The 27594-nt window shown below is 47.3% G+C and overlaps 1 protein-coding gene across 2 annotated transcripts; it reads right to left on the reverse strand.

The window, feature by feature from the left end:
- Positions 1-318: 318 nt before the first annotated feature.
- Positions 319-26839, reverse strand: SIRT3 (sirtuin 3). 2 transcript variants are annotated; one of them, XM_068976819.1, is made up of 7 exons: positions 26757-26839; positions 19929-20117; positions 19610-19842; positions 17040-17140; positions 3610-3771; positions 2252-2461; positions 319-778 (listed from the first exon to the last, which is right to left on the reverse strand). In XM_068976819.1, the coding sequence occupies exons 1-7, from the start codon at positions 26837-26839 to the stop codon at positions 755-757; spliced, it is 1002 nt and encodes a 333-aa protein (XP_068832920.1). In that variant the 3' UTR covers positions 319-754. The 2 variants fall into 2 exon arrangements, with proteins under 2 accessions (XP_068832920.1, XP_068832922.1); XM_068976821.1 differs by lacking the exons at positions 19610-19842; positions 19929-20117; positions 26757-26839 and having other exon boundaries at positions 3610-3815; positions 17040-17145.
- Between the last annotated feature and the right edge of the window lie 755 nt (positions 26840-27594).

Raw genomic sequence — 27594 nt, forward strand, 5'->3', positions numbered from 1 at the left:
GCCTTCTGTCTTAGAGGTTAATTCACGCAGCATTAATGGGAAAAGGCCTGGTTGCGGGGGAAGGCTGCTAGAATGGTCTGAAACAGATGAGTTTCTGGGGTTGATGTGAAAGGCCTCAGGGAAAAGGGTGTGTTGGGTGCCCTGAAGGGCCTGTGGATGTATTCAGGGACAAATGTTCTCGGTCCTCAGGCAGTAGAGGAGAAACACCCACACCTCGAAGTTTCCCCATTCCTGTCCCGTTTAGGTGACAAAAATGAAGGAATGCCCAGTTTCTGTATTAAAATTTATTTCATGCCAGAAAAGGACAGACTAAAAATAAGCCTACTAAAGAGGCCAGGGTGCTGGAAGACTCGAGTGCATTACCTGGGACCCAGACCCACTCCCGGGAGATGGCTGGGGCTGCTCGCCCCGGTGGACAGACGTTGACCCTGCCCTTCAGATGGATCCCAACTTGGGGTTCTAGGCAGTCTGAGTTCAAAAGATTCACCGTCAGAAGAAAGCTTTTGACATTAAGAGCTTCAGCAGAGTGAAGAGGTAAACAACAAAGTCAGCCCAGGCAGCGCCTTCACATCTGTGACGAGTGACCCTGAGTGCACAGGGTTTACGACCCAGGAAGACACTCCAGGGGCAGCCTCGGGTTGCGTCTTCTGGTTCGGCCTTAATTTGTAAATGTGCCCGAGCTGTTCCTCAGGCAGAAGTCTTCATCAGAAATGGGCAGTGACTCCCAAGTAACCTCTGGTGTGAGAGGCATTCCTCACAGTCTGTCCCAGCCATCAAACTGGAACACAAAGAGGAAATTGGTTACTGAGAACACACTGGGCACATGTGAGGGCCTGGAATCAAAGTTTCATTAAATGGAAGCTTTTCTGTCTGCAAATGCTATTTAACCAAGTTAAGACGATGCCAAGCAGGTCTGGGCAAAACTGGGTGGCTAAAAGGGCTTTGCTTAAGTAACCAATATAGACATACTGAGGCTCACGTGCTCAAGAACACTGACTATTTGGAAAGGTGATCCAACTTTCACTTCCATTCACCCCTTAGTGTTTACTCTTGGGCAGCAACTCTTAAAATAAACCCCTAAAATTGTACACTACACAGATTTCTCTGGAACTAGAAAATGGCTCAGGTCAAATCATATAGGACTAATTCCAAAAGCCCATAGCGGGTACTTGTGCTTATATGAAAGCAGGCAGTCAGTCCCTAGGTAAGGAAAGGCTCCTGTGTAAGCTGCCAAGTGGACATGACCAAGGCCTCTACTCCCCTGGGAGGGCGGCATCTGCTGCTGTTCCTCTGGAGATGCAAAGTGAAAGCGTCGTGTTAGCTGGACTTGCATCAGGTGATAAAGCCATGTGACAGGCATGACTATTTCCTCCAGTGAACTGAGAAATGACACCGCCCTGCAGCTTATCCCTAAGAGCCAGACTCTGGATTGAAGGGCAGTGACGTCTAACTCCATGAGAACAATGTAACTGCGAGTTCTCGTAGCCTTAAAAAGCCTCACGTTCTCACTTTGGTCCAAGCTGGTAAGAAAAGAGCCTGTAGCCAAAGGCTGGGGGCTTTTGCCAGTGGAGATGAGAGGAAAGGGCTGACCCATGGTGCTAAAGCCCTAAGGCAGGCACAGCCAAAGGCAGGAAGGTTTCCCGAGGCGAGAACAGGAGCATTCTGGTGACACCTGGCTGTAGTCGTAAACAATCCTCTTGAGAGACAGACTTCAGACGTTTAATGCTGCCCCCTGTAGAAAATCAGCCCTCACATAAAGGCTATACATGCTAACTGATTCTCGTGGGAAACTTCACTTGGAGGAGGTTTGATACCTAGAGCAATGAAGGCTCTGGCTTTCTACCGCCAGTAGATAAGTCAATGGCTCTCACACTGTCCTAAAAGCATCATCCCATACTGGTTCTAAGAACTTGAGAACCACGTCTTAGCCTGAAGCTGTGTGGTGCTCCTTCATTTTAGGGCACAGAGAGCTGAAGTGGGATGGCTGTGGAACGACAGCCCCGTGGGCCTGGACCCTCATCTGCCACTCGGAGCAGGCACAAGGCGGCAGTTTCTTCATGTCTAAATGGCGGGAATAACAATCACAGCACCTCATTAATAAGCACACAGACGGCCCGCACAGTGCCTGGTGCAGAGTTAACAGCAATATTACCTGTTACTGTTACAGTGTTAGCCAAACAGCGCTCTGCTCAAGGTCAAGCAGACCCCGGAGCAGAAGAGACCCCTCCTGTGACTCTGCAGCAGGCCATACCTTTCCAGTTTCCCTCTGGATGAGGTCCTGGATGTCATCTGTCCAGCCGAGAAGCTCCACCAGCCTTTTCACACCATGGACCACGTCCCCCAGCTGGACCACGTCCCTGCCCCGAGGATTCCTAGCCAAGGACCCCACCAAGTCCCGGTTGATGAGCAGTCGGGGCACCGAGCTCCGCACGGCATCAGACAAGCTGGCAAAAGGTTCCACCTGAAAAATTGCCCAAAGGTGAGGAGCAGGGTGCGCGCTTTCCCAGGCCCTCAGGACCTTTGCCACAGTCCCTGAGGCCCTGGAGGTGCAGCCTGACCAAGGCCAGACCTTGGGTACGGAGAAAACCCAGCACCGCTTCCGTTCCGCAGGAGCGCTCCCGCTGCGCGGTCTCAGCCCGTGCGTCCCCCTCCCCGAGCCTCCCTCTCATCCACGCCCGTCTCTCCTGCCTCTCCTGGCTCCTGCAGGTCCCCCTGCTGAAGTTCATCCACGCATCTCACCTGCCCTCCCCATCCACTCACCAGTGATGTGATAGCCCATCTATCTGTTCCTGCTCCCTGAGGGCAAGTGCCCGACCCCTCAGAGGGACCGCCACTGAGGGGCTCCTGATGCACCCGCTACAACGGGGCCTGGCAAACTCGGGGAAAACACACACAGCTCTGGGCCTCTGGCTGGTTGGAGGCCTGGGCACAGGTCTTTCTGGCTCCTCTGCCCCCGTGGTGCCTGAATCCAATCAGGCACAGTGCCTTCAGGGTCTCATCACAGCCTTTAGAAGCTTCCCAAACGTCCGGTCCAGATGCATCTCCCAAGCACCTCAAAACGCATGTGCAGAACTGAATTCGGCAACCCCAATCCAGACGCCTCAGCAAAGGCCCTGACCTCCCACAGGAGAGACAGACACCTCCCTCCTCAGTCCTCGAAGAGACGCCAGGCTCTAAGTCCAGCCCTCCTCCCCTCTGCCATCTCTCACAGTCCCCAAGTCTGACTATGCTCAGCCTCCTGGATATGTGCTCAATTCATCCAGTTCCCAGATCTCTCTGATCTCCAGGATGACCAGATACAGCCCTGGTCTCACTGCTTCTACAGAAAACCGGTCTCTGTGATAGATGCAGCCTTGGGAGCCTGCTCCTGCCTGACACCGTTGCCCTCACGCGTCGTGCCCACCCGCACTCTGGACACCTTCCTCCCCCCCGTCCTCCCATGCAGACTGCCGCTCTCTTGGCCTGGACCACTACTGCCTCCTCACATGATGAATCCACTCATATTCCAAAGGCAGGGCCCCAGAGTGTCCCACCAGCCCTCACTTCCTCTGCCTTGTCTCGCTAGCCTCCTCCCCACACATCTGTGCACCATTAGGCCTGCTGACGAACCTCCAGGGAGGTCCCAAGGATGAGCAGCAGGTCTGCCATGGGGAAGTCAGCCAGATGCAGCAGGAACCTAGCAGGCAGCGGCTCCCCGAAGAACACGATGTCAGGCTTCGTGACGCCAGAGCAGACGGGGCAGCGGGGGACCCTGTCCACCATCACGTCGGCCTGGGTGACACAGGGAGAGTGGTCTGAAGGAGCCATACGGCACACTAGAAAAGGCAAAACCAACTTCTTACTGAGCAAGTGTCAAACAGTCCCAACAGCTGAGACAGAAGCACAGTGACGCCCGTGTGTGTGAAGAACCCAGCTTCAGCAGTTACTAACACTCTGCCAGCTTTATTCCCTATAGCACCCAGAACCTGGGGAGGTGGCAGGATTTGAAAACAGATCTGGGATACCACACGACATCTGACACACTGACCACTATGCTCTGCGCCCTGCAGGAGTGCCTGTCAGAGGCGCTCAGCTGGTGAGGAAGCCCAGCTGACCCTCAAACAACACGGGGGCCGGGGCGACAATCCTTTGCACAACGGAAATCTGCACAAAATTTAGGTTAAGCCCTCTGTACACATGGTTCGTCCATATCTGTGGTTCTGTATCTGTGATTCAATCAGCTGTGGATCATATAGTCCCAGAGTTCACAGTTATTTTCTTAAAAATCCACATATGAGTTCAAACCACAGTTCAACCCACACAGTTCAAACCCATGTCCAAAGTCCACTGTACTAATTAAAGAGTCCTCAGCAGTGCTCTGTAGGCATCTGGCTTACAACAGGTGCTACTCAATGAAAGCAACAGTATAGATTTGTCCCTGATTTTAGCTGAAGTGATCCTGACGGGACCTTAGCCCTGAAGACATTCAGGTCAGCTTGAACTCACTGGCTGGACTTATGACTCTCAACACTATCCACAGACCTCCTACTTGCAGGCCAAGGTGAAGCAGATGTGAGTCATTATATCCTGCTACACTTGTTCAGATCATGAACTCCTTATTACCAAATTCAGACTGAAATTGAAGAAAGTAGGGAAAACCGCTAGACCATTCAGGTATGACCTAAATCAAATCCTTTATGATTATACAGTGGAAGTGAGAAATAGATTTAAGGGCCTGGATCTGATAGAGTGCCTGATGAATTATGGAATGAGGTTCGTGACATTGTACAGGAGACAGGGATCAAGACCATCCCCATGGAAAAGAAATGCAAAAAGGCAAAATGGCTGTCTGGGGAAGCCTTACAAATAGCTGTGAAAAGAACAGAAGCGAAAAGCAAAGGAGAAAGGGAAAGATACAAGCATCTAAATGCAGAGTTCCAAAGAATAGCAAGGAGAGATAAGAAAGCCTTCAGCGATCAATGCAAAGAAATAGAGGAACAGAAGAGAATGGGAAAGACTAGAGATCTCTTCAGGAAAATTAGAGATACCAAGGGAACATTTCATGCAAAGATGGGCTCGATAAAGGACAGAAATGGTATGGACCTAACAGAAGCAGAAGATATTAAGAAGAGGTGGCAGGAATACAAAAAGGATCTTCAAAACCCGGATAATCATGATGGTGTGATCACTCATCTAGAGCCAGACATCCTAGAATGTGAAGTCAAGTGGACCTTAGAAAGCATCACTACGAACAAAGCTAGTGGAGGTGATGGAATTCCAGTTGAGCTATTTCAAATCCTGAAAGATGATGCTGTGAAAGTGCTGCACTCAATATGCCAGCAAATTTGGAAAACTCAGCAGTGGCCACAGGCCTGGAAAAGGTCAGTTTTCATTCCAATCCCAAAGAAAGGCAATGCCAAAGAATGCTCAAACTACCGCACAATTGCACTCATCTCACATGCCAGTAAAGTAATGCTCAAAATTCTCCAAGCCAGGCTTCAGCAATACGTGAACCGTGATCTTCCTGATGTTCAAGCTGGTTTTCGAAAAGGCAGAGGAACCAGAGATCAAATTGCCAACATCCGCTGGATCATGGAAAAAGCAAGAGAGTTCCAGAAAAACATCTATTTCTGCTTTATTGACTATGCCAAAGCCTTTGACTGTGTGGATCACAATAAACTGTGGAAAATTCTGAAAGAGATGGGAATACCAGACCACCTAACCTGCCTCTTGAGAAATCTGTATGCAGGCCAGGAAGCAACAGTTAGAACTGGACATGGAACAACAGACTGGTTCCAAATAGGAAAAGGAGTACATCAAGGCTGTATATTGTCACCCTGCTTACTTAACTTCTATGCAGAGTACATCATGAGAAACGCTGGGCTGGAAGACGCACAAGCTGGAATCAAGATTGCCGGGAGAAATATCAATAACCTCAGATATGCAGATGACACCAGCCTTATGGCAGAAAGGGAAGAGGAGCTAAAAAGCCTCTTGATGAAAGTGAAAGAGGAGAGTGAAAAAGTTGGCTTAAAGCTCAACATTCAGAAAACGAAGGTCATGGCATCCAGTCCCATCACTTCATGGGAAATAGATGGGGAAACAGAGCAAACAGTGTCAGACTTTATTTTGGGGGGCTCCAAAATCACTGCAGACGGTGACTGCAGCCATGAAATTAAAAGATGCTTACTCCTTGGAAGAAAAGTTATGACCAACCTAGATAGTATATTCAAAAGCAAAGACATTACTTTGCCAACAAAGGTCCGTCTAGTCAAGTCTATGGTTTTTCCTGTGGTCATGTATGGATGTGAGAGTTGGACTGTGACGAAGGCTGAGCGCCGAAGAATTGATGCTTTTGAACTGTGGTGTTGGAGAAGACTCTTGAGGGTCCCTTGGACTGCGGGGAGATCCAACCAGTCCATTCTAAAGGAAATCAGCCGTGGGATTTCTTTGGAAGGAATGATGCTAAAGCTGAAGCTCCAGGACTCTGGCCACCTCATGCGAAGAGTTGACTCATTGGAAAAGACTTTGATGCTGGAGGAGATTGGGGGCAGGAGGAGAAGGGGACGACCGAGGATGAAATGGCTGGATGGCATCACAGACTCGATGGATGTGAGTCTGAGTGAACTCCGGGAGTTGGTGATGGACAGGGAGGCCTGGCGTGCTGCGATTCATGGGGTTGCAAAGAGTCGGACACGACTGAGCAACTGAACTGAACTGAACACTTGTTCATACTTGGGCTAGACACCAGAAGAGGAAACTAAGGGAAAAGACACTTGCCTTATAAGGTAAACCTTCACCGCTAATGCAAATGTGTTTTTCAGGCTGAACCCAGTAAGGAGCAACAGAAACAACAGACAAAAGAAACGGACTATTCAGGGACTTTAGATATTTGCAGATCCAGATGAAAACTGTATTATGCTTAAATTTTTTAAAGGACAGGTCTGAAATACTTGTTGGAGATAAAAAGCTATACAAAGTATTGCAGTGGATTTGGAAAGGAACCAGATAGGACTCGAAGTAATAAAAAGTAGAGTACTGAAAATTAAAGCTCAGAGGAGGGGCTTTATCCTCTATGGAAAAACAATGTATCAATAAACTGGAAAGTAGATCAGGAGGAAGACTCAGAATGCAGCACCCAGGGGAACAAGACAGGATGTAGAAAAGAGTGGCCAGGGCTTCTGGGCAGAGCGTGAGGCAACCTCAGAGGTGTTTAACCCAGGGTCCGAAGAGGGAACACAAGGTCCACAGGCATGGGGCAGCCACTGTCCAGAGGAATCACCATGACTGAGGGCTTGGGTTTTTTAAGCAAAAATCAAAAAGATATCAAACAGATTCGGGAAGCTCTACAAAGGTCCATAGGGTCACAGAGGGTCAGACACGACTGAGGGACTGCACAGCAGCAGCACAGAGACAAAGCGCAACTACGTGCACGGCTCCAAAGACAGAAGCTTTAGATCATCAGAAAACAGCGAAAAGGAGACCCTACAGTTCATGCAGAAAGCAAGAGGCTCGGACCAGCCGATACGATACGGAAAAAGATGATCACTGAGAGAGCGATGCGGTAAAGCAGACCTCCCTCGTTAAAACGAGAAACTCCTCCTCTGCGAAAGACAACATCAAGAGGACGAGAGAAGTCACAGAGGAGGAGAGGACACTTGCAGAAGACAAACCTGATAGCGCAAAGAATTCTTAAAGCTCACAAGAAGAAAGCAGGCAACTCAGTTTAAAAATGGGCCCAAGACCTCACCAAAGAAGATACAGATGGCAAATGAGTATGAGAAACAAGTTCCACAGTATATGTTGCTGCTGCTGCTGCTAAGTCACTTCAGTCGTGTCCAACTCTGTGCGACCCCATAGATGGCAGCCCACCAGGCTCCCCTGTCCCTGGGATTCTCCAGGCAAGAACCCTGGAGTGGGTTGCCATTTCCTTCTCCAAAGCATAAAAGTGACACGTGAAAGTGAAGTCGCTCAGTAGTGTCCAACTCTTAGAGACCCCATGGAATACAACCTACCAGGCTCCTCCGTCCATGGGATTTTCCAGGCAAGAGTACTGGAGTGGGGTGCCACTGCCTTCTCTGTTATGTGTCACTAGGAAACTGCAAATTAAAACAATGAGATACCAGTATCCACCTACAAGAACGGCCAAAATCAACACCAAGTGCTGTTGATGCAGAGCAACAGGAATTCACATTCACTGTGGCTAGAAATGTGAAATGGGGCGGCCGCTCTGGAGACAAAGACGAGGCGCAGTCTTACCATAGGGCCAGCAGGCACACTCTCTGGTATTCACCCAGAGGAGCTGAAAGCACATCCACAGAAAACCTGCATATGGATGTTTGTAACAACTTTACTCATAATTACCAAAACCTGGAAGCAACCAAGGTGTCCTTCAGTAGGTGATAAACAGACCGTGTCACATCCAGACACTGGAATATTCAGTTCAGTCCAGTCACTCAGTCGTGTCCAACTCTTTGCAACTCCATGAATCACAGCACGCCAGGCCTCCCTGTCTATCACCAACTCCCGGAGTCTACCCAAACCCATGTCCATCAAGTCCGTGATGCCATCCAGCCATCTCATCCTCTGTCATCCCCTTCTCCTTCTACCCCCAATCCCTCCCAGCATCAGAGTCTTTTCCAATGAGTCAACTCTTCACATGAGGTGGCCAAAGTATTGGAGTTTCAGCTTCAGCATCAGTCCTTCCAATGAACACCCAAGACTGATCTCCTTTAGGATGGACTGGTTGGATCTCCTTGCAGTCCAAGGAACTCTCAAGAGTCTTCTCCAACACCACAGTTCAAAAGCATCAATTGTTGGGCACTCGGCTTTCCTCACCGTCCAACTCTAACATCCATACATGAGTACTGGAAAAACCATAGCCTTGACTAGATGGACCTTTGTTGGCAAAGTAACATCTCTGCTTTTAAATATGCTATCTAGGTTGGTCATAACTTTCCTTCCAAGGAGTAAGCATCTTTTAATTTCATGGCTGCAATCACCATCTGCAGTGATTTTGGAGCACCCAAAAATAAAGTCTGACACTGTTTCAACTGTTTCCCCATCTATTTCTCATGAAGTGATGGGACCAGATGCCATGATCTTAGTTTTCTGAATGTTGAGCTTTAAGCCAACTTTTTCAACTCCGCCTCAAAAAAAAAACCAAACAGCTATCAGGCCATGAAAAGACATGGAGGAACCTTAAATACATAATACTAAGTGAAAGAAGTCAATGAGAAAGACCGCTTACTGTATTATTCCAACTCTATGACATTCTAGAAAAGGCAAAATCACGATCACCAACGTACACGGAATGCTGACACGCTGACAGAGGAATGGATAAAGACGACGTGGCACAGACACCACACGGAATATCACGTGACCGTCAAGAAACAGCAGAGACGCCTGAGGCAGCACAGACGCGCCCAGAGACTGCCGCACGAGGTCAGACACAGACAAGCACGACAGGCGTCACGCGCCCATGGGGTCTGACTGTTTATAGGATACAAATGCACTCGTTCACAAAGCAGAAAAGACTCACAGGTTTCAGAAACAAACTGATGGTCACCAAAGAGGAACTGCGGTAGGGAGGACTCAATCAGGAGTTTACCGTATACACACTAGTAAATATTGGATGTCCAACAGATAACCAACAGGGACCCACTACATAGCGCAGGGCAGTCAATGCTCCATAAGAGCCTATATGGGGGAGGAGTCTGAGAAAGGGCCCACACGCGTGCACTGAGCCACTCCGCTGCACACTGGGAACTAGGACAGCACTGCCACACTAGTGCTAAACACACTCAGACACTGACACTACACACACTCATACAACACTCACACTAATACTAGCCCTAACACAGCACTGCCACACTAGTGCTAAACACACTCGTACACTAACACTACACACACTCATACAACACTCACACTAATACTAACCCTAACACAGCACTGCCACACTAGTGCTAAACACACTCGTACACTAACACTGGATATCCTAACACACTAGCACTGAATACACTAACACACTAACACTAACACTAACACACTAATACTAACCCTAACACAGCACTGCCACACTAGTACTAAACACACTCGTACACTAACACTACACACACTCATACAACACTCACACTAATACTAACCCTAACACAGCACTGCCACACTAGTGCTAAACACACTCAGACACTGACACTACACACACTCATACAACACTCACACTAATACTAGCCCTAACACAGCACTGCCACACTAGTGCTAAACACACTCAGACACTAACACTACACACACTCATACAACACTCACACTAATACTAGCCCTAACACAGCACTGCCACACTAGTACTAAACACACTCAGACACTAACACTACACACACTCATACAACACTCACACTAATACTAGCCCTAACACAGCACTGCCACACTAGTACTAAACACACTCGTACACTAACACTGGATATCCTAACACACTAGTACTGAATACACTAACACACTAACCCTAACCCTAACACAGCACTGCCACACTAGTACTAAACACACTCAGACACTGACACTACACACACTCATACAACACTCACACTAATACTAGCCCTAACACAGCACTGCCACACTAGTGCTAAACACACTCAGACACTGACACTACACACACTCATACAACACTCACACTAATACTAGCCCTAACACAGCACTGCCACACTAGTGCTAAACACACTCAGACACTAACACTACACACACTCATACAACACTCACACTAATACTAACCCTAACACAGCACTGCCACACTAGTACTAAACACACTCAGACACTGACACTACACACACTCATACAACACTCACACTAATACTAACCCTAACACAGCACTGCCACACTAGTGCTAAACACACTCGTACACTAACACTGGATATCCTAACACACTAGTACTGAATACACTAACACACTAACCCTAACCCTAACACAGCACTGCCACACTAGTACTAAACACACTCAGACACTAACACTACACACACTCATACAACACTCACACTAATACTAGCCCTAACACAGCACTGCCACACTAGTACTAAACACACTCGTACACTAACACTACACACACTCATACAACACTCACACTAATACTAACCCTAACACAGCACTGACACACTAGTACTAAACACACTCGTACACTAACACTACACACACTCATACAACACTCACACTAATACTAACCCTAACACAGCGCTGACATACTAGTACTAAACACACTCGTACACTAACACTGGATATCCTAACACACTAGTACTGAATACACTAACACACTAACACTAACCCTAACACAGCACTGACACACTAGTACTAAACACACTCGTACACTAACACTAAACACACGAATACACTAACACTGACACTAATGCAACACTGATACACTAACACTAACACGAAGACAGCACTGTGGATCAGCTATTGCTGTTCGCTGCTCAGTCACTAAGTTATGTCCAACTCTTTGCAACCCCATGGACTGCAGCACACCAGGCTTCCCTGTCCCTCACTATCTCCTGGAGTTTGCACAAACTCATGTTCATTGAGTCTATGATGCCATCCAACCACCTCATCCCGTCAGCCCCTTCTCCTCCTGCCCCCTATCTTTGCCAGCATCACGGTCTTTTGCAATGAGTTGGCTCTTCATGTATCAGATGGCCAAAGTATTGGAGTTGTAGCATCAGCATCCATCCTTGCAATGAATATTTAGGGTTGATTTTGTTTAGGATTGACCGGTTTGACTATACTTCAATAAAATAATATGAATAAAGATCTGTGGTTGCTAAGGGCTCGGGGTCAGGGAGGGAATTAAGGTTGATTACTGGATACAGGGTTCTCCTGTGGGTCATGAGAATACTCCAGAGGTAGACAGAGGTGGTGGCTGCACAGCACAGTGAAAGCACTAAATACCAATACAGCATGCACTGTACAATGGCTAATTCTATGTGACGCGAATTCACCTCAAGAGTGAACACTGTACAATGGCTAATTCTATGTGACGTGGATTCACCTCAATTAAAAAAAGACAGGATTCTGTGCCATGTCGTTATTTCAGTTTCACCTTTATTTAAGATTTTCCACTCTACCTTACTCTACTTTAAAACAACAAAAAAAAGCCATTCTAAGATTCAAAAGATACGGTATATATATATATATATATACACACAAAGGTGTATCACTCAGCCATTAAAAAGAATTAAATAAAGCCATCTGCAGCAACATGGATGGGCCGAGAGACTGTAAGACTAAGCAAAGGCAGACAGAGAAACATGAATACCATATGATATCACTCGTATGTGGAATCTAGAATACAACACAGGGAAACCAGAAGCTACCTCCAGAACACGTGCTCACAGGCTGCAGGTCTGGCGATCACACCCGGATGAACCGCTGTCTAGAGCAGAGGAGACGCGGTGTTTGCCTGCCTTTAGCCCAGGCCACTGTGTGAGGTCCTCCAGCGTCCATGTGGGAACTCTCCCCAGACCGCGTGTTACAAGCCCCGGGCTTGGGCCTGCCAGTCCTCCTCCACCCAGGCCCTCTCTGAGACAGCACTGAAGATCAAGCCCCGAGCCTCTGGAGTGGGAGCGCTGACTCCAAGACGCTGACTTACAGAGAACTAGCCCTAGGGCGCTTCAAATAGTGAGAACTCACACAAAGGAAACCACCCGAATATAAGACCTGGCATCGCACAACCACCAGTAGCACCCTGTGCAGAACACCCCATCTAAACAACAAACAAAGCAAAAATACAAACCCGACCATCAGCAGACAGGATCACCACCTCACTCAGCCCTGCCCATCAGAGGAAAAACGAGCCAACAAACAAAAAGAAAACACCCAGCAGTGTCTCACCCCACAGGAAGCTCACACAGACCACTGGACCAACCGTGGGAGGGCAGAAACCAAAAGGAAGAAAGAATTCAACACTGAAGCCCGGGGAAGAGAGACTTCAAACACAGTAACCTTAGAAAATGATGAAAAGTCAGGGAAACACTACACAGATGAAGGGACAGATGAGAAACACCAAAGTCCAAACACGTGAAGAGCAAACAGGCAAACCACCTGAGAAAGGGTTCAGAATAATTGTGGCAAAGATGATCGAAACCCTGGAAAACAAAATGCAGAAAATGCAAGAGTCAATTCACAAAGCCCTGGAAGAATTACAGAGCAAACACACAGGGACAGAGAACTTGATTACTGAAGTTAGACATGCTCTGGAAGGGATCAATAGCAGAATATCTGAAGCAGAAGGATGGATCAGTGGCTGGAAGACAAAATGGTGGAAATAACTTCTGAAGAGCAGAATAAAGTAAAAAGAATGAAAAGAACTGAGGACAGTCTTAGAGACGTCTGGACAATTTCAAATGCACCAACGTTCCAATTATAGGCATCCCAGAAGAAGAAGAGAAAAAGAAAGGATATGAGAAAGTTTTAGAAGAGATCATAGTTGAAAACTTCCGCAACATGGAAAAGGAAATAGTCAATCAAGTCCAAGAGGCACAAGGAGTCCCACAGAGGATCAACCCAAGGAGAAGCGCGCCAAGACACATGCTGATCAAGCTGTCGGAGACTAAACGCAAAGAAAGAATATTAGCAGCAGCAAGGGAAAAGCAACAAGTGACGTTCAAGGAAAGCCCCATGTGCTGAATAGCTGATCTTTCAGCAGAAACTCTGCAGGCCAGAAGGGAATGGCAGGATATGTTTAAAGTACTGAAAGGGGAAAATCAACAACCAAGAATACTGTACCCAGTGAGGATCTCATTCAAAATTGATGGAGAAATAAAAAGCTTTTCAAACAAGCAAAAGTTAAGCGAATTCAGTACCACCAAACCAGTTTTACAACAAATATTAAAAGGATTTATATAGTCAAGAAATATAAGAGAAGAAAAAAGATAAAAAATCAACCCCAAACAATTAAGAAAATGGCAATAGAAACATATATATCAATAATTACTTTAAATGAAAATGGATTAAATGCTCCAACCAAAAGACACGGACTGGCTGAATGGGTACAAAAATAAGACCCATACATATGCTGTCTGCAAGAAACGCACTTCAGACCTAAAGATACATACAGCCTGAAAGTGAGAGGATGGAAAGATATATTCCATGCAAATGGGAATCAAGAGAAACCTGGAGGAGCAATCCTCATATTAGACAAAATAGACCTTACAATAAAGAAGATTACAAGAGATAAGGAAGGACATCACATAATGATCAAAGGATCAACCCAGGAGGAAGACATAACAACTGTGAATATCTATGCACCCAACACAGGAGCACCTCAATACAGAAGACAGACACTGGCAGACAGAGAAGAAACTGAGAGAAGGGCCTGTAACACCCCCCACGCCGCGGGCAGATCATCGAAGCAGAAAACTAACAAGGAAACACAAGTCTTAAAGGACACACTAGATGAGCTGGGTCTCATTGACATCTTCGAGACACTCGACCCAAATGCAGAAGAACACACCTTCTTCTCACGTGCACATGGAACATTCTCCAGGACAGACCATATCTTGGGTCACAAATCTAATCTCAGTGAATTTAAGGAAATTGAAATCATATCAAGTATCTTCTCCGACCACAAGGCTGTGAGACTAGATATCAATTACAAGAAAGAACTGTAAGAAACACTTGGAGATTAAACAACACGTCTCTAAATAAGCAATACGTTACTGAAGAAATCAAAAGGGAAATCAAAAAACTTCTGGAAACAAATGACAATGAAAACACAACAACTCAAAGCCTACAGGATGCAGCAAAAGCAGTTCTAAGAGGGAACTTTATAGCAACACAATCTTACCTCTAAAAACAAGAAAAACACCGAAGAGATAACCTAACATCACACCTAAAACAACTCGAAAAAGAACAAAACAAAATTGGTACGGAAATAAACCATATAAATGAAAAAGAAATGAAAGGAAAAATAGTAAAAATTAATAAAACCAAAAGCTGGTTCTTTGAGAAGATAAACAAAATTGACAAAACATTAGCCAGACTCAACATGCCAGAAGATCTGGAAAACTCAGCAGTGGCCACAGGACTGGAAAAGATAAGTTTTCACTCCCATCCCAAAGAAATGCTTTGCCAAAGAATGCTCAAATTAACGTGCAATTGTGCTCATTTCACATGCCAGCAAAGTAATGCTCAAAATCCTTCAAGTTAGGCTGCAATAGACGGTAAAGTGTCTGTCTACGATGTGGGAGACCCGGGTTCGATCCCTGGGTTGGGAAGATCCCTTGGAGAAGGAAATGGCAATCCACTCCAGTACTCTTGCCTGGAAAATCCCATGGACAGAGGAGCCTGGTGGGCTACAGTCCATGGGGTCGCGAAGAGTCGGACACGACTGAGCGACTTCATGTTCACATTCACGTTCATGTTCAAGCTGGATTTAGAAAAGGCAAAGGAACCAGAGATCAAATTGCCAACATCCATTGTATCAGAGAAATCAAGGTAATTCCAGAAAAGCATCTACTTCTGTTTAACTGACCACTCTAAAGCCTTTGACTGTATAGATCACAACAAACTGTGGAAAATCCTTAAAGAGATGGGAATACCAGACCACCTTACTTGCCTCCTGAGAAACCTGTATGCAGGTCAAGAAGCAACAGTTTGAACCATACATGGAACAATGGACTGGTTCAAAATTGGGAAAGGAGCACATCAAGGCTGTGCGTTGTGAAAAAGCTGGCTTAAAACTCAACATTCAGAAAACCAGGATCATGGCATCTGGTCCCATCACTTCACGGCAAATAGATGGGGAAGAAAATGGAACAGTGACAGACTTCATTTTCTTGGGCTCAAAAATCACTGTGGATGGTGACTGCGGCCACGAAATTAAAAGACACTTGCTCCTTGAAAGAAAAGCTATGAAAAACCTAAACAGCGTATTAGAAAGCAGAGACATCACTTTGCCAACAAAAGTCCATATAGTCAAAGCTATGGTTTTTCCAGTAGTCATGTACAGATGTGAGAGCTGGACCATAAAGAAGACTGAACTCTGAGGAATTGATGCTTTCAAACTGTGGTGCTAGACAAGACTCTTGTGCATCCCTTGGACAGCAAGGAGATCAAACCAGTCAATCCTAAAGGAAATCCACCCTGAATACTCATTGGAAGGTCTGGTGCTAAGCTGAAGCTCTAATACTTTGGCCACCTGATGCAAAGAACTGACTCATTGGAAAAGACCCTGAGGCTAGGAAAGACTGAAGGCGGGAAGAGAAGGGGCAACAGAGGATGAGATGGTTGGATGGCATCACTGACTCAAGGGACATGAGTCTGAGCAAACTCTGGGAGATAGTGAAGGTCAGAGAATCCTGTCGTGCTGCAGTCCACGGTATCACAAAGAGTCGGACACGACATAGTAAATGAAGAATAGCAACGCTCTACAGTTAACTAAAAACAGTAAGCAGAGCTGTAGTTACCGACACAAGATATCTATGAAATTTTGCTCAGGGACAAAGCAATGTGAATATTAGTTATCCCATTAGTGGAAAAAACTCACTGTGTGTGGGTGTAGGTACATAGAAATGTGCACGTCTGTTTATATACACACACAGCAAATGGGCTACAGGAACTGGCAGAAGGCAGACTCACTTTTCCCTGCATATTTTGTATTTCCTTAATATTTTTAATCTGCAAATATCCTGTGGCCCAATAAGTTTATATTCATAGATCCTGGGAGTTAGGACTTGCACATTAAAAAAATACTGAAGTATAGCTGATTTACAACATTGCGTTAGCCTCATGCGTACAGCAAAGTGATGTGGCTGTACATATATCTGTCTGTGTATTTTTTTATTCTTTCCCCTTACAGGTTATTAAAGATACTGAATATAGTTCCCTGTGCTGTACAGTAAATCCTTGTTGTCTGTACGGCCTTAATTTTGACAAGTAAATATTAATTTTTTTTAATTAAAGAAAATCATTTTCATAGTATCACTGTTCTGTTGTCCTTCCAACACAATGCTTATAAAGTGCCACTTCTCCAGATCACGGCCAGTGAGAAGTGCAGCGGGAAAGAACTCTCTGTGACAACTTACCCAGAAGTCCTCCCCTGGGTAGGGTCTCCGGCAGATGGTGCAGGTGGCCGAGGCAAGGGATCCATGAGCTTCAACGAGCTTTGAGGCAGGGATGCCAGATGCTGAAATTCAAACCGAAGCTAAGTGCTGCCGCCTCTGGGGTGGGCACACAAGCCCCTCAGTGTCACCTCTGGGTGTGGCAGGCCCCCAGGAGGAGCCTCAGCCCTTCCTCCGTGGAAGCCTTGCCTCTATAACCCAGACAAAACCCCGCTGATCAGAATAAGCTCAGTGATAAGGCTTTGACAAGGAGCCAACTCACAGTTAAAGCAAAGCACATGGAATAAATCACCGACATGGCTCATAATTGTGTGTGTGTGTGTGAGTTGCTCAGTTGTGTCTGGCACTTTTTGCAGCCCTATGGACTACAGCCCACCAAGCGCCTCTGTCCACTGGATTTCCCAGGCAAGAATACTGGAGCGGGCTGCTATTCCCTTCTCCAGGGGATTGTCCCAACTCAAGGAGCAAACCCAGTCTCCTGCATGGCAGGCAGACTCTTCACCATCTGAGCCACCAGGGAAGCCCGTGAAAAGATGCTCAGCATCGCTCATGACTGAAAACATGCTCCAAGAGTGCAGCGGGTCACCAGCTCACAGCAGTCAGACAGCCGTCGTCAAAAAGCCTACAGCAGTGAACACTGGAGAGGGTGTGGGGGAAAGGGAGCCCTCTGACACAGTTGGTGGGAATGGACACTGATACAGCCACTACGGAAAACAATACGGAGATTCCTAAAAAAACTATGAATAAAACTACCATATGACCCAACAGTCCCACTACTGGGCGTAAACTCTGAGAAAACTGTAACTGGAAAAGACACAAGCACCTCAGTGTTCACTGCAGCACTATCTACAAACAGCTAGGACATGGAAGCAGCCCAGACGTCCACCGACGGACGACCAGATGAAGCAGCTGTGGTACATGTCTACAGTGGGATATCAGCTCTAAAAAGGAATGTGCTCGAGTCAGTGCTAATGAGGGGATGAACCTAGAGCCTATTACACAGAGTGACGTAAATCAGGAAGAGAGAAACAAACATCGTGGGATCCGGAAAGAGAGTACTGATGGACCTCTTCACAGGGCAGCAGTGGAGACGCAGACATGAAGAGCAGACTTATGGGCACGGGGTGAGGAGGAGGAGAGGACGGGACAGATGGAGACAGTGGCACGGAAGCACATCCACCGCCACTGTGGCCTAGACAGCCCGCGAGACTCTGCGGGATGATTCCGGGAGCTCAGCCAGTGTCCGTGGCAACCTACAGGGGCCGGAGGTAGGGGGGAGGTTCAAGAGGGAGGAGATGCATGTATACCTGTGGCTGATTCCTGTTAATGTCTGGAAATTTTTTTAATGAATGAATAGCAAAAGAAAAAAAAAAGCCTGTGAAAACACAGTAGAAAAACATCTGACGTAAGTCTAGATCAAATTACACCCAACACCACGAAAACCATTTTCTGTGCTACAGACACCAAGAGTAAGAAAATACTGCTAATATAAAGACATTTCCTAAAACCTGTGGAAAAGCAAACAAAAGGAGACTTATCGTGCAAGTGCTGTTGCCACCACGAGCTTTGGAAGGCCACGGCTATGAAGACCTGGCCCCTGTGGCCGTGTTCCCCACCGTCCCCACTCTACGCATGTGACGGTCACGGCCGCACACTCCCACTTCCCACAGGCCTGCGCTGCTGCACTCCAAGAAAGAGATCATCCCCATGGGGTGTTCACTACTGCCTATGTGGTTCCAGGTTGTAGAGTCCTTCTAGCAAGTAAACATTTTCCTGGAGTTGAGACAGCTCCTTTTTTCAATTCACAAGACATCTGTAGCCTGGCTGAGCTGCTGCTGGCTTGCTGAGAGCTGCCCGTCAGCACCTGCAGAAAAGAAACGGCCCAGCAACTGCTTCTCCAGAGTGCACGGCCAGAGGTCAGCATGACCCATGAGTCACTCCACGCGGCCATCAGCTAGGTACAGTCAAGAAATCACCACAATGAATTTGATATTAAGGAACTGTTAGTGATTTCTTTCTGTGATAATGATATCACAGCTGTGTTTTAGAAGGCTTTACCTTCTAAAGATATCCATTGCTGGATTTATAGATCAAATTTATGATGAGAGGGATTTGCTTCAAAATACTCAGGGGTGAGAGAAGATGGGGGTAGGACATAGGTTAAACAGGACTGGCCGTGATGAGATAATGAGGCCATGAGTGTTCATCACATTCCTCTCACTGTGTGCTCAAAAAATTCCATAATGAAAACCTGAAAAAGGAAAGCCATCAGATCAGTAAAACCAGAAGCTCCCAATGCCAACTTTAGCTCTATCACAAACTCACAACCTAGAAAATGGGTCTGCCAATGAGGTCCTAACAGTGATACTTAAAACACCAAGAGGACATTTTTGGTGGAGATAATGGCAAAACTTCTTGGGTCAAAATCAGCCACAAGGATGGGAAATAAGCACTAGGCCTCAGCCCTACCCAGAAACAGGCACCTGAGCCTTCCCTGCAGGAGCGAAAAAGTGTGAAACAGGACAGAGGCTCACCTCTCTCAAGCCCGTCGATGTTCTGTGTGTAGAGCCGCAGAAGCAGCCCCTTCTCATGTAGCAACCGGAGGAAGTAGTGAGTAGCATTAGGCCTATAGTTCCCAGGGTACAGCTTCTTGGCGAAAGTGAAAAATGGCTTGGGGTCATGAAAGAAAAATGAGAGCTCAAAAATGGCCTCAGGGTAGGGGAGCCTGTACTGCTGGAGGATGCTGTAGTAGCCAACCCCTGGAGACCTGCAGAGAGAAGCGAGAGGCTCTGAGCCCAAGAGACAGCAGGGAGTGGGGGGAGCTGTGGGACGAGCTCTGGGAGCGCAAGGCACCTGAAGTCTGGGATACCGCTGGGCGTGCTGATGCCGGCCCCCACCATGACCACCACCCTCTGGCAGGCTCTGGTCTTAATCAGCTCAGCGATGTCCTGCAGGAGAAACTTCTTCTGACCGTGGCCTCCACCTCCAGTGTCACTTGAGGCACCAGCAAAACAAGATACGGACCATCCTCCACCTGGAATACTGACAGAAAAGGAGAACAGCCAGGCAACCGCTGACAGCCGAGCTGACGCCGGCAAGAGCGAGCAGTGTCTGCCTTCCACCAACCCCACCACCAAGAGTGACCACGCTGCCTTCCCGCCCCACACACGACCATCTTTCTTATCATGGATAACACAGAAACTCCAAAATCAAGATCTATTTGGGGGCAGAAATTTCAGGTTAATGGGGACTGTGCAATTCAGGAAAGTATCATTTCACAATTCCTGTTATCGAAAGCTGGTGAAGGCTCAAGCTAGAGCCAAGACAACTTGGGATGCTCTCTGCAGAGCCAAACACCCTAACATAGAAAGGATGTGATAAATACTCAGTGACATTTAAAGCAAATTAAACATCTCAGACTTTTTGCCAAATATTCAGTTCAGTTCAGTCGCTTAGTCGTGTCTGACTTTTTGTGACCCCATCAACTGCAGCACTCCAGGCTTCCCTGTCCATCACCAACTCCTGGAGCTTGCTCAAACTCATGTCTATTGAGTCGGTGATGCCAATCAACCATCTCATCCTCTGTCATCCCCTTCCCCTCCCGCCTTCAATCTTTCCCAGCATCAGGGTCTTTTCAAATGAGTCAGTTCTTCACATCAGGTGGCCATAGTATTGGAGTTTCAGCTACAGCATCAGTCCTTCCAATGAATACTCAGGACTGATTTCCTTTAGGATTGAACTGGCTGGATCTCTTTGCAGTCCAAGGGACTCTCAAGAATCTTCTCCAACACCACAGTTCAAAAGCATCAATTCTTTGGCACTCAGCTTTCTTTATAGTTCAACTCTCACATCCAAACATGACTACTGGAAAAACCATAGCTTTGACTAGACAGACCTTTGTTGGCAAAGTAACATCTCTGCTTTTTAATATGCTGTCTAGGTTGGTCATAACTTTTCTTCCAAGGAACAAATGTCTTTTAATTTCATGGCTGCAGTCACCATCTGAAGTGATTTTGGAGCCCCCCAAAAGATAAAGTCTCTCACTGTTTCCATTGTTTCCCCATCTATTTGCTATTTGCTATTTGCTATTTGCTTATGTGCTATTAAGTGATGGGACCAGATGCCATGATCTTAGTTTTCTGAATGTTGAGCTTTAAGCCAACTTTTTTCACTCTCCTCTTTCACTTTCATCAAGAGGCTCTTTATTTCTTCTTCCCTTTCTGCCATAAGGGTGGTATCACCTGCATATCTGAGATTATTGCTATTTCTCCTGGCAATCCTGATTCCACCTTGAGTTTCATCCAGCCTGACATTTCTCATGATGTACTCTGCACATAAGTTAAATAAGCAGGGTGACAATATACAGCCTTGTCGTACTCCTTTCCCAATTTGGAATCAGTCTGTTGTTCCATGTCCAGTTCTAACTGTTGCTTCTTGACCTGCATACAGATTTCTCAGGAGGCAGGTAAGGTGGTCTGGTATTTCCATTTCTTTAAGAATTTTCTACAAGTTTGTTGTGATCCACACAGTCAAAGGCTTTGGCATAAAGTAGAAGTAAATGTTTTTTTGGAACTCTCTTGCTTTTTCGATGATGATCAAACCAGTTTGGTTCCTCTGCCTTCTCTAAATCCAGCTTGAACATCTGGAAGTTCACATTTCACGTACTGTTGAAGCCTGGCTTGTAGAATTTTGAGCATCCCTTTGCTAGCATGTGCGATGAGTGCAATTGTGCGGTAGTTTGAACATTCTTTGGCACTGCCTTTCTTTGGGATTGGAATGAAAACTGACCTTTTCCAGTCCTGTGGCCACTGCTGAGTTTTTCAAATTTGCTGGTATTTTGAGTGAAGCACTTTCACAGCATCATCTTTTAGGATTTGAAATGGTTCCACTGGAATTCCATCGCCTACCACTAGGTTTGTTCTTAGTGATGCTTCCTAAGGCCCACTTGACTTCACATTCCAGGATGTCTGGCTCTAGGTGAGTGATCACAGCATCGTGGTTATCTGGATCATGAAGATCTTTTTCATATAGTTCTTCTGTGTATTCTTGCCACCTCTACTTAATGTTTTCTGTTTCTGTTAGGTCCATACCATTTCTGTCCTTTACTGCACCCATCTTTGCCAAATATTAACAGGATGTTAATTAAGTAGGTTCAAGACACCATTTCAAAAAGGAACACTCATATCCTGACACTGAGGGATTCAAACTGCTGTAGAGACTCCATCTTCTATGTTCACAACCATTCAGGAGGCTGCTCATTTTATATAGCAGCCAAATATATGATACAACCCAGGCAAGGCGGGAGCCGACTGGAGCTGAGGGTCACCCCGCAAAACTCCAGGAGTCTCAGGTCATCTGCAGAAGCCAGGAGCTGAGACTCTCACAATACTGACTGTTTGGAGTATGAGATGGTCTTCCACAAGAAAAAAGGAGCAAGACACACAATAAAGATGCCACCGGCTTGCTTTGGACAGGCATCAGGACTCAGCAAGAGGCTCCACAGCCAGGAAGCACCAGAAAGAAGACAGAGACAACACAAACTGCACGACAGGAGCAGCACCTGAATGCATCCACCTGAAGCAAGTGTACGGCCACGGGCACACAGGCAGAGCCCGGGGTGGGCCTGAAGGCTCTGGGCTTCCTGATCTGCTCTCGGGGCCTCATTCGGCATCTACCTGAGCCACACAACTTCATCACCAGCTGGTAGCATGCTGGCAGCCTGTGCAGAGTTCAAGACGGCCGGCCCCACTGCACAGAGCACTGCCTCTCACCCGAAGGCTGGCAGCCACCATGCCCATCTTCCAGAAGGCCCCGATGCCCCACAGCTAGGACTTCGGCCCTCGGTATAGACCCCTTCCTGACAGGAAGAGATTAAACAAACTGAGACGAAAACCCACCCCAAATGATTGATAAATCTAAACTGAATACAAACACAAAAAGAGGAAACAGAGTATTTATTTTACTCATTCGTGATTCAGGTAAGAAATCAGCACTCTAAAAGCACATCTTCAGACACAGGTCAGGACGACCCAGAGCCTATCTTCCAGGAGTGTGGTCCGAGCTCACTGTTTGCCCATTGCCTCTGGTTTTCCTTTGCTCCTGCACAATCTGCACACTCACCTGCTTACACCCTGCTGCTGAGGTTCTCCCTGATGCCCTCGGATCCCACAGCACCAGAGCATCTTAGCACCACACACCCCCCTACAGTGACAGTTTCAGGCCCACCACTCCCTCATGGACCTCTCCTTTCCTGGTTCTGTACTCACTCTAAACCCAGCTCCTTTTGCCCCTCAGCATGTCTAGAGTCTCCCAGAGCCAAGGCCACCTCCTTCATGAAGCCACTGCTCAGCCCAGTAAGAAGGCACCTTCGCCCTCCTCTGAAGAGTGACAGTACTGGCTCCCCTTCTTCCCGTTAGGGTGCCTGTCGCCCTCCCTCCTGAGGGCACACTGCACAGCTGCCTCTCACAGTCCGGGGCCGAGGACAGTGCAGCTCAGGGGCTCACTGGCCACTCGGTCCACCTGCAATGCCTCTCCTGGCAGACCATCGTCTTGGCTTCCAAAGAACAGGCCTCAGAGAAGTATGTAACGAGAAAGAGGGACTGGCAAGGGAAGGCAGGGCTGAAGGCACCAAAGGGGGAGTCAGAGCCCTAGTCACCACCGCTTCATTAAGTCGCTCAAGCACCCTGAGCCTTGGCTGCCAGAGCCAGAAGCAACAGAGCCAGAGATGGTTCCAACAGTCTCTTGAAAGAATCCACAGCTGTAAATCTCCCAGCAGAAAGTACAGGAGACACAGCAGGGAAACAATGCTTTCCCACTCCTCTCCATGCTCTTCCAGAGATGCCCACAGATTCTGCAGAAAGTTCTCCTCCACCCAAGTCTTCCATAAAAGCACCAGACAAGGCAGCTCTCCTGAGCGCACATCAGTGAAATCTCCAATGGGGTTTTCCATTTGGTTTCTGAAAACCATAGTTAGGAAGGAAAAAGATGGCTCTGGCTACAACCACAGCTATTAAACGTCCACTTCACATAGCGTCGAGAACATCTGTTCACTTAAGGTCCTCAGCCAAACATTTCTGTGCTCCTTCTAAATGAAAATTATGGGAAATACAAAAGGAATGAGAGGAAAGTTGTGATATTGTGATTTAGAATTTTTTGTTGTTGTTGACAACGTAGAGAATTATATATATATTCAGTTCAGTTCAGTCGCTCAGTCCTGTCTGACTCTTTGCAACCCCATGGACTGCAGCACACCAGGCTTCCCTGTTCATCACCAACTCCCAGGGCTTGCTCAAACTCATGTCCATCAAGTCAGCGACGCCATCCAACCATCTCATCCTCTGTCTACTCTTTCTACTCCTGCCTTCAATATTTCCCAGCATCAGTCTTTTCCAGTGAGTCAGTTCTTCACATGAGGTAGCCAAAGTATTGGAGTTTCAGCTTCAGCATCAGTCCTTCCAATGAATATTCAGGACTGACTTCCTTCAGGATTGACTTTGAATCTCTTTGCAGTCCAAGGGATGCTCAAGAATCTTCTCCAAAACAGTTCAAAAGCATCAATTCTTCGGCGCTCAGCTTTCTTTATAGTCCAACTCTCACATCCATATACGACTACTGGAAAAAACATAGCTTTGACTATATCTAACAATATATACTTTTGGTCTTAGTCCCAGAACCCTTAGAATTTCCTAAGAGCAATGGGAACACCTTTTGTTACAGTATTTGGTCTTTTGGCCTCAGGCCCTGAAATCCCTTCAGAGCTATGAAGTGAAATGAGTGTCCTGTTATTCATAACAAGCCTCTTACAACTAGGCTGAGTTTATGTTAATGAGGTGATTATTGGAAATCCCCTAAGGATGCGGTATGGTTGCCAGGGAAACCAACCACAATTAGAGGGTTGGAATCTCCATGAAAACCCAAAAGCAAGTGGTTCAGAAAGCTTCCACGGGCCAGGCCCCAAACCCCACGGGGACAGAAGCTCCTGCATTTGGAGCTCTCCCAGACCTCAGTCTGGGCGTCTCTTTATCTGGCTGTTCATTCATACTTTTTAATAGCCTTTATAAGAAACTAGCAATCTACCCAGGGAACCAGTTTCTTGAACTCTGTGAGCGGCTGTAGATTAATCACATCAGAGGAAGGGTCACGGGCAGCTCCAATCTGTAGTCAGCTGGTCAGAAGCACAGTGGACCTGGATCAGTGGCTGAAGTGAGGTTAACCGCCCTTAACCTGTGGAATCTGGTGCTATCTCCAGCATGACAGAGTCAGAATTCAGTTACATCTGACATCCGGTTGGCGTCTGTGGAAAACTGAACAGCTACTCGCTGGTATTGAAATAAAACCCACTGTCGAGTGCCTACTCGAGTGCAAGGTATCACTCAGGGTACTCAATGTGGACTTTTTGTTTACACAAGTGAACCGTCTGTCACTGAAAAACACACAGACAGAATTCTACCAAACATCTAGAAAATACTAAGCAAATGCTACATGGAATGAGATTTACTGAGAGCAGGGGTAAGCTGAGGAGCAAGCACAGACACTGCTTGGAAAACGGAGACAAAGGGCACTTTCAATCAGGAGCCCCTAAGATACAAGCTCGAAAGCAGAAATTCCAAACCGTAGACAGCCTGTGCAAGCACACTGCTCTCCACGGGGCCGTCAGGCCTCCAGTCTGGGCCGCAAGTGGTAGCAAGGACTCACTGATTGATAAGGTCACTATTTAGCCATGCCCCAACCACACAACTGCCTGCAGATTCTGAAACTGAAATAAGCTCCATGGAGGCAACAATGTGACCCCTGCTCCATCACTGCACCTGGAACAGTCTGGTGGATGATAAGTCCAACAAAAGTTTCCTGGATGAAAGAAAGACTCCTCCTTGGTATCTCTTTATTAAACTCTTCAGTATTTTTGGTAGTTGTGTAAGAAGGCATTAAGTGAATGTACCATTATTTACTGAAATATTTGTCCATTATTGGGCATGAAGTTAGTTTCCTAACAACTGTGATTAACAACTATGGTCTTAAGATTTTTCCACTTGTACGTCTGATTTCTAGACAAGGATTCAAAATGTGCAGTTACTGTGTATGAACCTCAGTAAGAGTATGAACATATGCTGGTGGGAGTATTCATTGCACAACGTTTATGTGGGGCAATAAAATCTAGACACAGGACTTCCACTACTAGAGATTTATCCAAAAGGTGGAGTACGAACAAGGTTATTGAACACAGCACTATTTCTAATAACCAAAGATTAGAAACATTTTCAACACGAGACTGGTTAAATTAAGTATGAAACGTCCAAAGAATGGAATTCTACAGACTAGCATAAAACACTGAGAAAGCACTTAAGTTTAGAATGGAAGTAACTCCAAAACACGTTAAGTGGGGAAAAAAAAAAGAGAGAGGTACAGAACAGAATCTAACTAAAACGGGGGCCCGGTGTCAAGAACGAACATTAAGTGTTGTTTACACACGTCCAAAATACCCTTGGAAGAAACGAGAAACCGTTGCCATCGGGACTCCAGAACGCCCTTCAGAGCCGCCTGAGCCGCGACTTGCCATTTTCAGCTTCTCCAATCGTCCCGCTGACCACGCATGGGGAAGCCTGACATCCCTGCTCGCCTGAGGGGGTCGGTCTCCTCCCTGGGCCCCGCCCGGCACCACAGCCGCCCCCGCCCGGAACGAACCGAGGCCAGCGGGTCCACGCCCGCGCACCTCGCAGGCCCCAGAACCTGAGGGCTGGAACAGCTGAACAAGGAAACAGCGCCATTCTCCTCCGCAGCGCGCAATGTCAGGTGCCCAGGGGGCCCGTGCGCGCCCCGCCCCCCCGCGAGCGCGCCCCGCCCCCCCGCGAGCGCGCCCCGCCCCCCGCGAGCGCGCCCCGCCCCCCCGCGAGCGCGCCCCGCCCCCCCGCGAGCGCGCCCCTACCTTAGCCTCACGCTCTTTCCCCGCCCCGGTGCGTCTTTCCTGCGCGTCTTTCCTGCGCGTCTTTCCTGGCCGTCCCGCTCAGCTTGTCCCGCTCCTCCAAGCGCACCTTCGCCAGGTCTTCGCGAGCCCTTACCCTAGCCTCACGTTCTCTTTCCCCGTCCCAGCAGCCCAGGTGGAGGTGGACGTCAGGTGGGGGCGGTTCCCTATTCTGTTGAGTTCCCGCCTCTGGTTCCCAAGACCAAACCTGGAACCTGCATTTCTCTACCCTCGCTCTCAGCTTTTTTCTGTTGAGATGGAGATGAGAACTATCAGTTTGGGGGACGCTTTTTGTGGTCAGGCATCATATTTATACTTAGTCCTCGCAAGCCCCTACTAGGAAGGTGGTATTGTTAACCCGACTTGAATCAAGAACATTGCGTCACAAAGGTCACAAAGCCAGCTCGACCGAGGCGCCCGTACTCTTCAATGCCTCAGTAGCACGGCCAGCTCCGAGGGGAAATCCGTTACAAACCCTGGAGGGAACTGGGTCCAAAGCCAAGAGGCGCGGTTACTATGACAACCAGCCGGCGCCTAAAGCTAAGCATAGTGCTCCCAGCT

This window comes from Capricornis sumatraensis, chromosome 8 (assembly GCF_032405125.1).
Source record: "Capricornis sumatraensis isolate serow.1 chromosome 8, serow.2, whole genome shotgun sequence".
Lineage (NCBI taxonomy): Eukaryota > Metazoa > Chordata > Mammalia > Artiodactyla > Bovidae > Capricornis > Capricornis sumatraensis.